The sequence below is a fragment of the Galeopterus variegatus genome, unplaced genomic scaffold, assembly GCF_000696425.1.
Source record: "Galeopterus variegatus unplaced genomic scaffold, G_variegatus-3.0.2 Scaffold3155, whole genome shotgun sequence".
NCBI classification, from domain to species: domain Eukaryota; kingdom Metazoa; phylum Chordata; class Mammalia; order Dermoptera; family Cynocephalidae; genus Galeopterus; species Galeopterus variegatus.
In genome coordinates this window covers 109,763-122,100 of record NW_007729266.1, presented here as the reverse complement: position 1 = coordinate 122,100, position 12,338 = coordinate 109,763, and the positions used below count along the sequence as shown (strand labels likewise).

The 12,338-nt window shown below is 49.7% G+C and overlaps 1 protein-coding gene across 2 annotated transcripts in view; it reads right to left on the bottom strand.

Moving 5' to 3' along the window:
- The window catches only part of ANXA6 (annexin A6), a 46,912-nt gene that overhangs the window by 23,717 nt on the left and 10,857 nt on the right, over positions 1 to 12,338 (bottom strand). For both annotated transcript variants that reach the window (XM_008584139.1, XM_008584140.1), the window contains exons 5-14: positions 11,625 to 11,715; positions 10,956 to 11,035; positions 8,866 to 8,922; positions 7,929 to 8,022; positions 7,401 to 7,496; positions 6,173 to 6,231; positions 4,829 to 4,951; positions 3,596 to 3,654; positions 1,961 to 2,039; positions 172 to 253 (exon numbers count right to left, since the gene is read on the bottom strand). In XM_008584139.1, coding sequence (XP_008582361.1) covers positions 172 to 253; positions 1,961 to 2,039; positions 3,596 to 3,654; positions 4,829 to 4,951; positions 6,173 to 6,231; positions 7,401 to 7,496; positions 7,929 to 8,022; positions 8,866 to 8,922; positions 10,956 to 11,035; positions 11,625 to 11,715 — 820 coding nt within the window. The remainder of the gene's footprint in view (positions 1 to 171; positions 254 to 1,960; positions 2,040 to 3,595; positions 3,655 to 4,828; positions 4,952 to 6,172; positions 6,232 to 7,400; positions 7,497 to 7,928; positions 8,023 to 8,865; positions 8,923 to 10,955; positions 11,036 to 11,624; positions 11,716 to 12,338) is intronic.

The following is a 12,338-nucleotide window of genomic DNA, read 5'->3' as shown; positions in this document are numbered from 1 at the left end:
CAGGAAGCTCCTCAGGATGATGAAGACTCCTTCTGACTCAGGAGGATAAAGTCTTCCTCCTCCTGTACACTCTAGTTTGAGGCCTCACCCCTTCCCCCTGCCTAGCACACTGCCAAAACCGTCATACCCACTACCCTAGAGACAAACCCTGCCCCTTCACATCCTCCTTACCAATCCCCTTCATGGCTTTCCGCAGCGCTTTGGCATCTGCGTCAGGGTTGAAGTCATTGGCTGGACGCACAGTTCCCTTCAGCTGCAAGAAGCAGAAAGAGACTCAGCAGGTGTCTGGAGGCCCCCCAGGGGCCAGGCCCAAAGAGGAGCATGCGATGGGGGAGGCTTTCCCCACAAGCCCCAAACCAAGCAGCCTGGGGAAAGAGGCGGGGGTGAAGGCAGTGCAGACAGAACCTGCGCTAGAGCTGAGAGGGGGGACTCAGGCCTGGGTGCAGGGTAAGTGCTGGTCAGGGGAAAGTGGCTGCAGCATTCAGCTCTGTCCTAGCCCCTGTGGCTGCTTGTCCCACTGAGGCCTCCCCGATCCTTCAGTATCCCACCTGCCCCCACCCCCTGCCTCTTAAAGAGCCACCTCCCTGAAAAGGCAGCAGAAATGTTCTGAAATGCTAGAACAGAGTTTCCCAAATTTCAGTCAATCCTGAATGACTTTCACAATGTTCTTTCTATTTGCATACACCATATGCTATTTTTTGATATTTTTATTAATTTAACTTTTCTGTTTTACTTAAATGCATCCTTTTTGAAGTACATTTAAATATTCCTAAAGGGTAAGATTTTTCATCCATTTTGTCCTTTGATATATCCCAAGTGCCTACAACAGTACCGGACACATCACAGGCACTCAAAAAAATATTTGTTAAATGAATTAATGGATGAAAATAATTTCATATTACTATATCATGAATTAGAAAGTTGGTATCATGTGTCATAAACAGATGATAACCCATGAAAATAAATGTAATAACAACAAAAACACATGTTAAATATCACCAAATTTAACAAGATGTCATAGCTAGCCAAAAGATCTGAACTTGAGGCTACCTCTCTCAGCTCTCTTTGTGAAAAAGGAAAATCAGCGAGTGTTGCAGAGATATGGCACCAAACTGAGACTTTCTCTTTGATGTAATCAGAAAGATTGACGAAATTGAAAAGGAGTAGCTTTTCAGTATTATTGTGAGGTTCAGTATTACTTAATGCCATAAAGATCCCCCCAACCACAAAGTCAAGCTACATTCATTTCTCACATAACTTAAGGTCATCTGCAATGATAGTTTTTGCCTTATAATTTGGGGAACACCATCCTAGAACATGAGAGCTCAGGAGCCCTTTGAAGTCCCCAAGACTGCTATGTCTAACCCCCTCATTTTAAAGATGGAGACACGGGGGCCCAGAGAGGTGGGGACCTGCCAAAGGTAGCACAGCAAGCAAGTAACAGAGAAAGTCCACAGTCCCAGACTTTTTTGTGTGGGCCAAGTGTTACCAGTCTCTGGAATGGTTTGCCCCAAGTACTTCTGTGTAACCTTTCATTTCTGTCCTTTGTGGTCCCCAGGTCTGAGAATGCTCAGGAGGACAACTCTGAATCCTTCAGTGCACCTGGAGCGTCCCTCTGTTTTCAGCTTTCATGCTCCAAAGCCCAACTGTTGGACTCAGGACAGGATGGGTCCCTCCATGGAACCAGCCAGGTCTCCTTTCCAGCAAGCCCTGATAGTGGTTAGTGGGCTGGAACACTTCCCAGCGTGTTAGAAGTTGATGCAGGAATTGGATCCCTCCACCAGAGTGCCCGCCCACCAATTCATCACTCCAAAGGAGAAAGAAGCTTCAGATGTGAGAGTCAACGTCTCGGGTTGGCCGCCAGGGGGAGGCTGAGTGCCAACCGGAACAGCAGGAAGGTGCGAGCAGAAGAGTGGAAGCTTGTGGTCAAGAGGTCAAGCAAGGGTGGGGAGGGTCTGACCTCAACTCGGGACACTGCACTAAGTTCCCACATCTGATAGGCCACCTGCGCTGCCTCCGGGAAGAACTGGCCAGCGGCACTGGAACGGAGGGGGTTGGGGAGAGGACAGGAGGGAAGGTCATCATGGGCAGCACCCACACATACAACACATACCAACACACATGCACACACATGCACGTGCGCGCGCGCACACACACACACACACACGCACACACACACACTCTAAATAAATCTGAGTGGTTTTCTCTCCAGCTCAGGCCTCATCCATTCACTGGAGCCCTCCCTCCCTTTCTGAGAACCTTCCACTCTCTCTTCAGACCCCCTGAGATGTGGCTCTTCCCACCAGCCTTCCTGGCCCAGGGCTAAGCAGGACAGGGTTTCTCCAATCTTCCATCTCCCCTTTCTTCCTTGGAATTTGAGTGACTTCTGTCCAACTCTCCCTCTCTAACAGACCAATGAGCAGCCTAGGGTGACATTGGCCCTGTATCCCCTCCTGCAATGTGCTTGGATATATCAGGTGCTCAGTAAATGTCTGCTGAACTGCACCGGCCCCTGTGGCACTCACCAAAGGTTAACAGGAAGTTCCTGTATCCCTTCCTCACCTGGATCCACATTAGCCCCAAAGAAGAGAAATCAGAGCACCTATGATTCCCTTTCTAGAACACAAATCTGGTCAAGTCATGTCCCAATTTGATATTCCAGGAAGATGCCCCCAGGACCCGCCCACCTCTCTGCCTCTTCTCTCCCCAGTGCTCCACAAGTGCAACCTCAAGTCATAGAGAAGAGCCAGGCTGTTCTCATCTCCAGGCCTTTCTATAGGCTCCTCTTCCTCTTCACCTTCCTCCCTGGGTCTCAGCCTCATTATCTCTAAAGAAGCTCCCCTCAGTCTGGGTTGGTGCACCCACATGTGCTTTCATACATACTTTCTATGAGGCACCTGCACTCCTCCCCCATCCCAGCACCGCCCTGTACAACATTCATCAGGTGCTTCCCCACAGGGCCTGCACTTAATAATAGACAGAAGGCACTTAATAATACAAATAAGCTCAGTCAATGAGTAGGCAGAGCAGGTTTGTCTTTCCCTTTTTACAGATGATGAATCTGAGAAGCAGCCATGAAATAGCAGAGCCTGGACCCTCATATTCTTTTTTTTCTTTTTTTTCCTTTTTGTCTTTTTTCGTGTCCGGCAACGGATCGCAACCCTCAGTGTCGCGCCCGTACCGGACCGGGACCAGCAACGGGATCGCAACCCTCGGTGTTGCTCCCACACCTCACTCAGCCAGTGAGCGGGAACCGGTCTGTATGTGGGATCCAAACCCTCGGCTGGAGCGCCACCACGCTCCCAAGCGGCGCACTGTAGGAGTGCGCCACCGGGCCGGCCCCTGGACCCTCATATTCCGACTCCTGGTTCACAACACCAGACTGACTCATCAAGTTCACAGGAGCAGACATCTCCATGTATGGGAGACCACACTCATGTTCAGACACATAGACACTCAGACACACGGACCCACATGCACAGCGCTCCTGGTTCAGAAGAATCCCCGGCTCATCCAATCCATCCATTGGGATGGGAGCCAGGAGACTCCTGGGCTGCCGACCCCAGACACTCCCTCCAGCTAAGAATCCACTTACTCATCATCTCCACCACACAGCTTCAGCAGAGCCTTCTTGTACTCGCCAGAGGTGTCATTCTGGGGAGAAAGAAAAGAAGAAAGAAAGGTTACCTCTCACCAGCCCTGGCGTCCTCTCAGACAAGGAAGGAAGGTTCTGCATGGCCCAAAACAGGGCAAGGCTGAACACTTAGTCATAGCAGCCTTGACTCTCCTGTCTGAAGGTGGCTGAGTCCACCCATCCATGGTGTGCTGATAAGTATTTAATAACTGGCTCTCTGGGAAAAAAAAGAAAGAGAAGAAAACAAACCCTGATTTGAAGCAGTTGCCAATTTCTGTGGTGTAAATACTTCCAACAATGGACGATTTCAAGCTACCAATATGACTTCACTGAATGTGGAGTCGAGAAGAGATACTTGCTGCTCTCCCAAGCCAGGGTGAGAGGGCCAGCCTGCCACTGCCACCAGACAGACCCCAGCCAGCCCTCCCCAGTGAAATATTCCATGAAAACAGGGCTCCGTGAACAAAAGCATTGGGAAATGCCCCAAGTCAAACAAGCATATAGATGCATATATCAATATAGATAGCATATTCTATATCCCCCTTGGGGCTTCAAAATGGACTTCAAGATATCAGAGGCTGTGAGAAATTCCGTGGCAAAGAAATTGGTTTATCTTTATTTATTGTAGCCTTTTCCCAACTTATTTTCCCATGAACATTTTGCACATAATACTTATAAAAAATTCCTCTTTGGAAACATACTTTGGAGAACACAACTTGAATCTTTTCCCTGTCACCCCCATAGAGCTTTATTCCACTCATCCAAACAAAGAGAAAACAAACCTGTCTTTTGACAAAGTGTCATGGGTTGAACAACCCAGAGTCACCACAAATCACCTGGCCCAGGGCTGAGGGTTCCCCAATTAACCCAGTTCTTCAATGGCCTCCTTCTTCCAGGAGACTGTGAACTCTCACTGCCCTTGGCACAGAGTCCTCCTTTAAATCAGCTTGCATGCCCTCATGGTTTACCCCCTATCTTCCTCTTCAGCCTCACCTCTCACAAGTACCCCTGACACTTGCTTTTCTGTTGAAGTTCCTTAAATTCCTTGAATGTGCCACCAGGCAGGCGCTCCTGGAATTTCCAAGAGACTCCCACTTTTCCAGGACAGTTCCCCGTCTCCAGTGAGTGGCCCCAAAGCCCCATGTCTTGGCAGAAAGCGCTCTTCCCTCTCTCTACCCCGTTAGCTCTGCTCACCTTGATCATGCTGTAGAGGGACTTCTCATACTTGGTGCGGAAGATCTCCCGAATGTCCAGCATGTCCAGCTCACTGCGAGACACCATGATGCGGATCAGGGTGTTGTCCCGAGTCCCCAGGCCCTGGAAGAAAAGTAGGTTTGGGGAACAGAGACCTAAGAGAAGGCCAGAGTGCCGACAGCTCCCACCTTAGCTGGAAACACTATTTTCGTACTAAAAAGTGAAAATTAAGAACAAAAGAAGCGTTCTGCTCCTTTGCATGCAGGAGAGAAGAAAAAGAAAGAAGCAGATATTGCCATTCCCTTTGCAGCTACCTGTGTGTCCCTCTTGCTGTTATAAGCCCCTTTTCCCCCCCTTCATATATTATTTCCATCTTTGCTTTTCCTCGTAATTTTACCATAACTTTGTAACTCTGAGCAATATATTTGGGTTTGTACATTTTCGAACTTTGCAAATATACCACTGTGCATTTATTTTTCTGTACTACTCTTTTTTTTTGGCAACTGGCCGGTACACAGACTGAACCGTGGACTTTGGTGTTAGCCCCATGCTCCACCCAACTGAGCTAAGCAGCCAGCCCCTATTTTTTCCATACTATTCTTGATGGATATTGGGTTGTTTCCAGTTTTTTCCCTATTATTGACAATACTGCTGTGAGCACTCTTATGAGCACAGGTACACAGGTAAACATCTCTCTAGGGCCAAGCTGCCCAACCTCACTAGGCACACTGATTGACACAGAATGACTGACAGTCCAATTTGCCCTTTTGGGATGGGCAAGCAGGGCCAGGAAGGTCTTAGCCTTTGGCCTCTGGCAGTAAATGACCACATTCATTTACTCAGGTGTGCCATGGAAATACCATCAGTTTCTCTGTGTGTCATATCTGTGAACACCTGGAAAGCACTGTTCTGAGGCACACACCCCGAGTGGAATTACCAGGTCACAGGATGAGCATCATGAATCTTAGCAGACAATCCAAAAGTTTTCCAAAGTGGTCTTACCTACGTATCCTGTACGGAAACATTCAGGTTAACTACTATTTTCTAAAAGCATGGGCTGCCAACCATTTGGCTGGATGGATTGGCTGCAGGCTGCAACCACATCCTCTGATAAATCCTGAGGTCAGGGCAGCTATACAGGTGTGTGTGGAGTGTTGTGACAAGACAGCATCCCAGGCTCGAGGTTGCCTGGGATAGAGTGCCATTACCAGAGTCAGTCCTGTGGCCATCCCTGATGGGCTCTCTTTGGCCAGTGGACACCAAGGACTTGCCAAAGAGTCCCAACGGTCCTGTGAGGGTGGGCAGAGACCCCCTCACCTTGTTCACATCAGCCCCCCCACGCACCTTCATGGCCTTGAAGAGCCTTTCGGCAAAATACTCCGGGGTGCTCCGGACACACTTCACTGTAACAAGGGAGGAAGAGGTAGAGTTATTCTGGCTGCTTTGGAAGAGGGATGGCATGGCCTGACCCTTTCTTTGTTTCTATCTCTCGAGGGCCACCTAGTTTAAAGGCAGGAAGAACCCTGGCCCCTGACAGCCCACAACCCCAGAGTACCCCAGACCCACCACTTTCATCATATAACCATGGGACAGAGAAACCAGGAAACGAGCCTGTTGAAATCTGGGAAGTCCATCTCAAAGACCCACTTCATCTTTCTAATCCTTTCGGGTTTCCCAGGGAACTGGGCCAGGAGGGGGTAGCATCTGGGGTGGAGGGGGAAAAGTTGATTCTTTAGATTTGCAATCCCAGAGAGGTACTGGGAGCTGAATCACTTTGGATCGTGCTGGTAGAGCAGACCAGAACTTGACTACTTGAAATAGGGTTGGCGGGGGACGGCTCTGAGCAGGAAGATGAGGCCTGGGCTGTAGCTCCACCCCAAGAAATATAGACACACAACCTACCTCTGACTCGGCGGTGCTGACTTTTAGAACGGCAGACTTACAAGGGCCTCTGGGGTCAGGCAGCCCATCCCCCGTGCCCCCCACTTAACAGATGAGGAAACTGAGACCCGGTGAGGATAAGTGACTTGCTCCAAGTCACTCATCATTTGGGAAAAGCCCTGAGTTTGAAGCTTGTCTCCACTGTGGACTAGTCAGCTCCTGACATTGCTCATGCTCAGAGCACCCCCAACTCATGACAAAACTACCCCTCGACAAGTGACTCAGGCTCTGTGAGACTCAGTGTCCTCCTCCGTGAAGAGGAGATGACCACAGTGCCCACTCCTCCATCTCGTTTAAAGATGAAAAACTCAGTGCAGTGCTTGGTATACAGTAGGCACTCCACAAAAATCTGCTGTCATGATCATTATTATCCAGCCCCAAGTTCAGTGTTCTTTCTCCCCCAACACTGGAGAAGGGAGGGGGAGGGAGGCAGTACCTGGGGATTGACTCCTTCCCTTCCCCAGGCTCACCCACGCAGCCCCAGCTAACCCTGTAGAATTCATGGCCCATCTGGTTTCCTCCTTCCCAACTCCATACCATATCATCCCCCCTTTCCATTTTTGGCCCCTTGTTCCTAAGTCAGTATCCCCAGATCCCATGGGGCCCCTGAGAATGCAATGTCAGGACGTACCCACAGCCAGCATTAGCTTCTCAAAGTCCCCGGACAGCTCCCCTCGGATGCTGGCTTCGATCGGCTTCCCTGTGGTCCTCAGATACTCGTCAAACACTAAGTCAGACAGAAAGACAAGGATGTCCGAGAGTCCTCCCTTAACACTAAGAAGAAACAGGGACTTCAAAAGGGGAGGGCGTGGTGATCGGAACCTGACTTCCCAACATGAAGCTAGCGCTGATGCTTGAGGGAAGGTGGCCGGGAGGTCACGTACATCACCAGCCACCACGCAGACATACTGTGCATGTTGGGAGGGACTGTTCCTGTCTCTAACGTGAAGACAGGACTGGTACTTAGATGAAAGTGCTGAGCACCCTGTTAATGACTTCAGGGATGGACTACACAAACCCCTGTCTAACAAAATAAGGACAGGTGCTTGGGTTGAGGATGGAGTAGGTATCGTGCTCCATTAGTAGTAAAGAAAAGGAAAGGACAGGAATTCTTGGCACAACTCCAAGGGAGCAGCTATAGGTCTTCTCTGGAGCTTACCCAACCGAAGATGCTGCTTGCTGCGATTTCCCAAGATGTAAATGAACTGGGCTTCATCTGTTCCCCATTTCAGTTCCCCTGCCTCATACAGGTCCTAAGGGGAAGAGGTGGAACTTCACTGAAAGAAGAAAGCTCAGGAGACAGGACATGCTGGCCAAGCCACTCAGAACTGCTGCCCGATCCCTGGACATAACTGCAATTGCTAGCCTCAGGACCTTTGCATATACCTGTATGCCTTTCTTTCTTTCTTGCTGGGGAAACTCCTACTCAACCTTCAAGGCCCAAATTGAATATTCCATTTTTTCTCAAAGCACTTTCTGATGTGCTCAGACAGAGTTGTCTTTTTCTCCCTCCCTCTTCTAGGCTTCTATAGCTTTCTGCTTCTTTAAAACTCTGATCTACTGTATATTATAATGATGTCTTCATATGTCTGTCTCCCCACTATTGTATGGGCTCCTCAAGGACAGGGACTCTGTCTCAGCATTCTCTATAGCTGTCCCCGCAGTGTTACTGGCACATGGTAGGTGCTCAAAACACCTGGAATGTATGGTATACTGATAGAGAAGGTGCTTGTGTGATTAATACATGCCTGTCTCTCCCAGTACTGTCTCGTTTTTCTCATTAGTGATTCCCCAGGCTTGGCGGAGTGCCTGGCACATAGTAGGTGTCTTACTTCAATAAATATGAAGTAACTGAATGAATAAACAAATGATGAAAGCTCCAAAACATGCCTCACCAACTTTACATTTGTTATGTGCCTGAATGATAATAAATCTTTTCTTTAACAAAGTGCTGTATAAATGACAGCTGTGACTAGGTTAGTTCCAGTATTTGATGCATATGACTTCACCTCCCACCCATCCCAGCCCCCAGCCCCCATCTCCAGGCTCCTCCGTTGCTGTGCCTCAGGACGGGACTTCCACCAGGGCTTGTTTACCTGCACATCCTGTTGTACCAAGTCCTCACTCACTACATCGTCCTCCTCCCTGGTTCCCTGAGAAGAGAGACAAGGGACATGTGTTTCAAATACTACAGAGCCAGGAGGAAGGCCTGGATATCAGAGGTGGAGACAGGGAAGACTGGGGAAACCCTGGTGGCTAGGAGCAGTAACTTACAGCTAGCTGACACTGGATCAAGCCTGCAGCATCTATTTTGTGGGGAATCACAGGATCCCTCCTGTTGGCCTCTCCCTTCATCCCTGGGGCTGGGACCAAACAGAATAACCAAGGTCCTTCTAGGTGCCCCCATCCAGAGGAAGCCAGAGCCTTGTACTGAGGACATCTCTGGGGACAGTGCCCCAGGCTCTCAATGGCCCCTGCCACAGGTTCTAGTATTGCCCGTGATGCCCCCAACAGTGGTACTACACAGGTAAAGGGTCTGTCCATTTGCGTTCTACTAGGCACTCTTATACCTTAACCAAAGAATTAACCAATAAGGATTTGGGACTTGGGCCCTGAGATCTGAGCTCACAAGCTGCAAAGGCACCAAATCCTGCTGATGCCTCTGTTGTTCCATCCGAGCCCTATGTGACACCTGAGAGAGGAGGCTTAACAATTGGAAGACACTCAAAGGGACCAGGGGTAAGCCATCCTCGGCTCCTTGCTTGTGTGGGCAGATGTCTGCAGCTGGCCTGGCCAGGCCTATGCTCCAACTCCTGTTTTCCCTGGGCTGTACATTTCAGGATCTCCAACCCCCTGGGTTCTCTTCAGGACCGAGCACAGAGCCGGCACACTGACAGCCTGTGCCACGCCACCACTCAGGTGTTAGATGTTGAGGAGGCAACATCCTTGACTCCAAGAGACGGGGGTGGGACCCTCCTCACCAGAACAAGCAGCTTTGAAAATGGGGCAAAGGTCACACTTTCCCGCCCCTGATGTTTCTCCTAACAATTCCCCAGCTGGTTAATATGGGGTGTGGGTTGTTATGGTAATGGGAGGAGGAGAATTGGGAGGCACTGGTGTAAAATGGGGAAGGAGGGAGAGAGGGAACAAAGTGGTGGCCTAATTTATATATGTGCAGTCTTCAAAAAGTTCATGGAAGAATTCTTGTTACCTTTTTTTTTTTTTAAAAAAAGATGACCGGTAAGGGGATGTTAACCCTTGACTTGGTGTTGTCAGCACCACGCTCTCCCAAGTGAGCCACGGGCCGGCCCTCTTATTATCTTTTAATTCCACTTTCCCACAAACATTTTGAAGTACCCTTGTATAAAGAGTCATAAAGGTTGGTCCTTGGAGCTGGGCTCGAGACATCTCAATTCCTGTTCCCACAGCTTCACGGGAGGCCTGTTATTGCCAGAACTATCAGTTCATCAAAAGAATCCAGAAATCAGGTTTTTGAACAAAATCTCACTGTTTTTAAACGTTAGCAACTAACTCAACATTTTTATTTTGTTTTTTAAAACATTGTAAGGGAAAACAAAGAAAAAAACCCAACTTGGCAGGTTGAATTCAGCTACGCACACAAGTTTGTGGCCTCTTTATAGTGTCTTTTTGACATATGCCTTGGGTGGGTTGGAAGGAGACAGCAGGGCTTGGATGTGGGGGATGCCATGCGGGCAACCCCAGAAATGCCATGTCCCTGCGGGTGTCCTCAGCATTTGCCATGGCTGGAGAAGCAATGGCAGGAAGAGGGGATGGGATGTTGTCATGGGAGGGAATACACCTGGGCTCAAGAAGAGTGTGCCAAGGTCAATGCTAGTCACCTGAATACACCTGTCTGTGAAAACCAAGGGAAACAGCCTGTGCTCTGGGCTCTCACATTCTACACCCAGTGAGCCAGATGAAAACCCTCTCAAGCTCCAGAGGATAGAACAGAGAGTTGGTGGGGGATGGAGGTGGGGCGTGGGGGTGGCACAGCAATGAGGAAGATATAGTATAAGAGAAGGACTTTATACCCAAGGAGTCACCAAGGAGCCCCTCACAGACCACCCTGCCTGGAGAGGCGGGGAGGAAAGTGCTCATGGCCCCTGGGCCTGCACTCAGGTAGAGACCTCCAGGGGGGATCTTAGGGCCCCCAATATGAACCGACCTGAAGCAAGACCACGAGCATCTTCTGGAAGTGGCCAGAGGTGTCACTGATGATGTCAGACTCCAGGTCTCGCTCATAGGCTGCAGGGAGGAACGCAAGCTCTAGTCTCAGCCCCAGAGACCTTGACAGTCTAAGATAAAGGTCCCTGCTTCCCCCCAAATGATCAGATATTTGTTAGAAATCCCAAATCCCAGTATACATGACTGCCATGGCAAGACCCAGGGTGTATTTTCAGTTCTTGGTACTGACTGTAACACGATGAAATGGAATCTGTCCACTTCTCTCTATCCCCACCTGTACCATCCTACTGTGGACACCACTGTCTCTCACCAGGACAGTGGCTACGGTTTTCTGACGTTTCTCTCTGCTTCTGCTCTTATTCCTGCTCCAACCCACAGTAACAAGGGGGACTGTCTGAGAGCCCCTACCTGTGCGATATTCCCCTGCTTCTCACTGGACTCAGAATAAAACATCATCTTTCTCCTGGCCTACAAGGCCCGGTGTGACCCTGCCCTGCCCTCTACCTCTCTAGCCTCCTGCTAGCTACCAGGCTCATTTCTGGTTTACAGCCTTTGGATCAGAGGGAAGGTGGAAAGAAGGTGCACGGATAGAGTCGTGGTGTCCCCACCCTTCAATCATCCTCACTTCGGCCCCTCCTGCCCATCTCACCATCTTTGTATGCTGCCACCAGCTGGTGGATTTGCTTGTTGGTCCGTGAGGCCAAGATCTCAATGAGGCACTTCTCATCGGTACCGATGCCCTGGGAGAAGAGAAGGAGCACGTGACTCAAGGGCTGGGTTGGGAGGCCACCAGCCACGGGGTGGGGTCCTGCGGTGGCCAGAGCTATGAAAGCCCGAGCACCCAGGATGCTGCTGCCACAGCTCTAAGGCACTGATCGGGAGCTGCTGCCCTGAGACTCAAAAGACATGGGTTCTAGTCCTGCCTCCGCCAGCAGCTTGCTTTGTGACTTCTTGTTAAGAAACTATCTTTCGCGGCCTCAATGCTGTCATCCGTAAACTGGAGTTATTAGTAGCTCTGCCAGACTCACAGGGAGATTGAGAAGGTAATCATCTCTCACATTGCTAAGTGCACCAGTTTATGGAATGAATCCATGCTTAAAAGCTCATCAGAGGCAAAGATCATAGCACTTTATAAACTGTAAAGTGCTAGGTACACTGAAGGGCTTTTTATCTCTCCCTCCTTCCTAGAGGACAACCCTCTGCCTCAACCAGACTGAGCTACTTGCTACTCCTCATACCCTGCATGCACCTCCACAACTTACCCTGCCATTTTGTCCCCAGCCTGGAATGACATTTGCACTCCTATCCACCAAATCCTCTCCAGGCTTTTGGGCCCAACTTACTCCTCTTATCTTCTAGGATG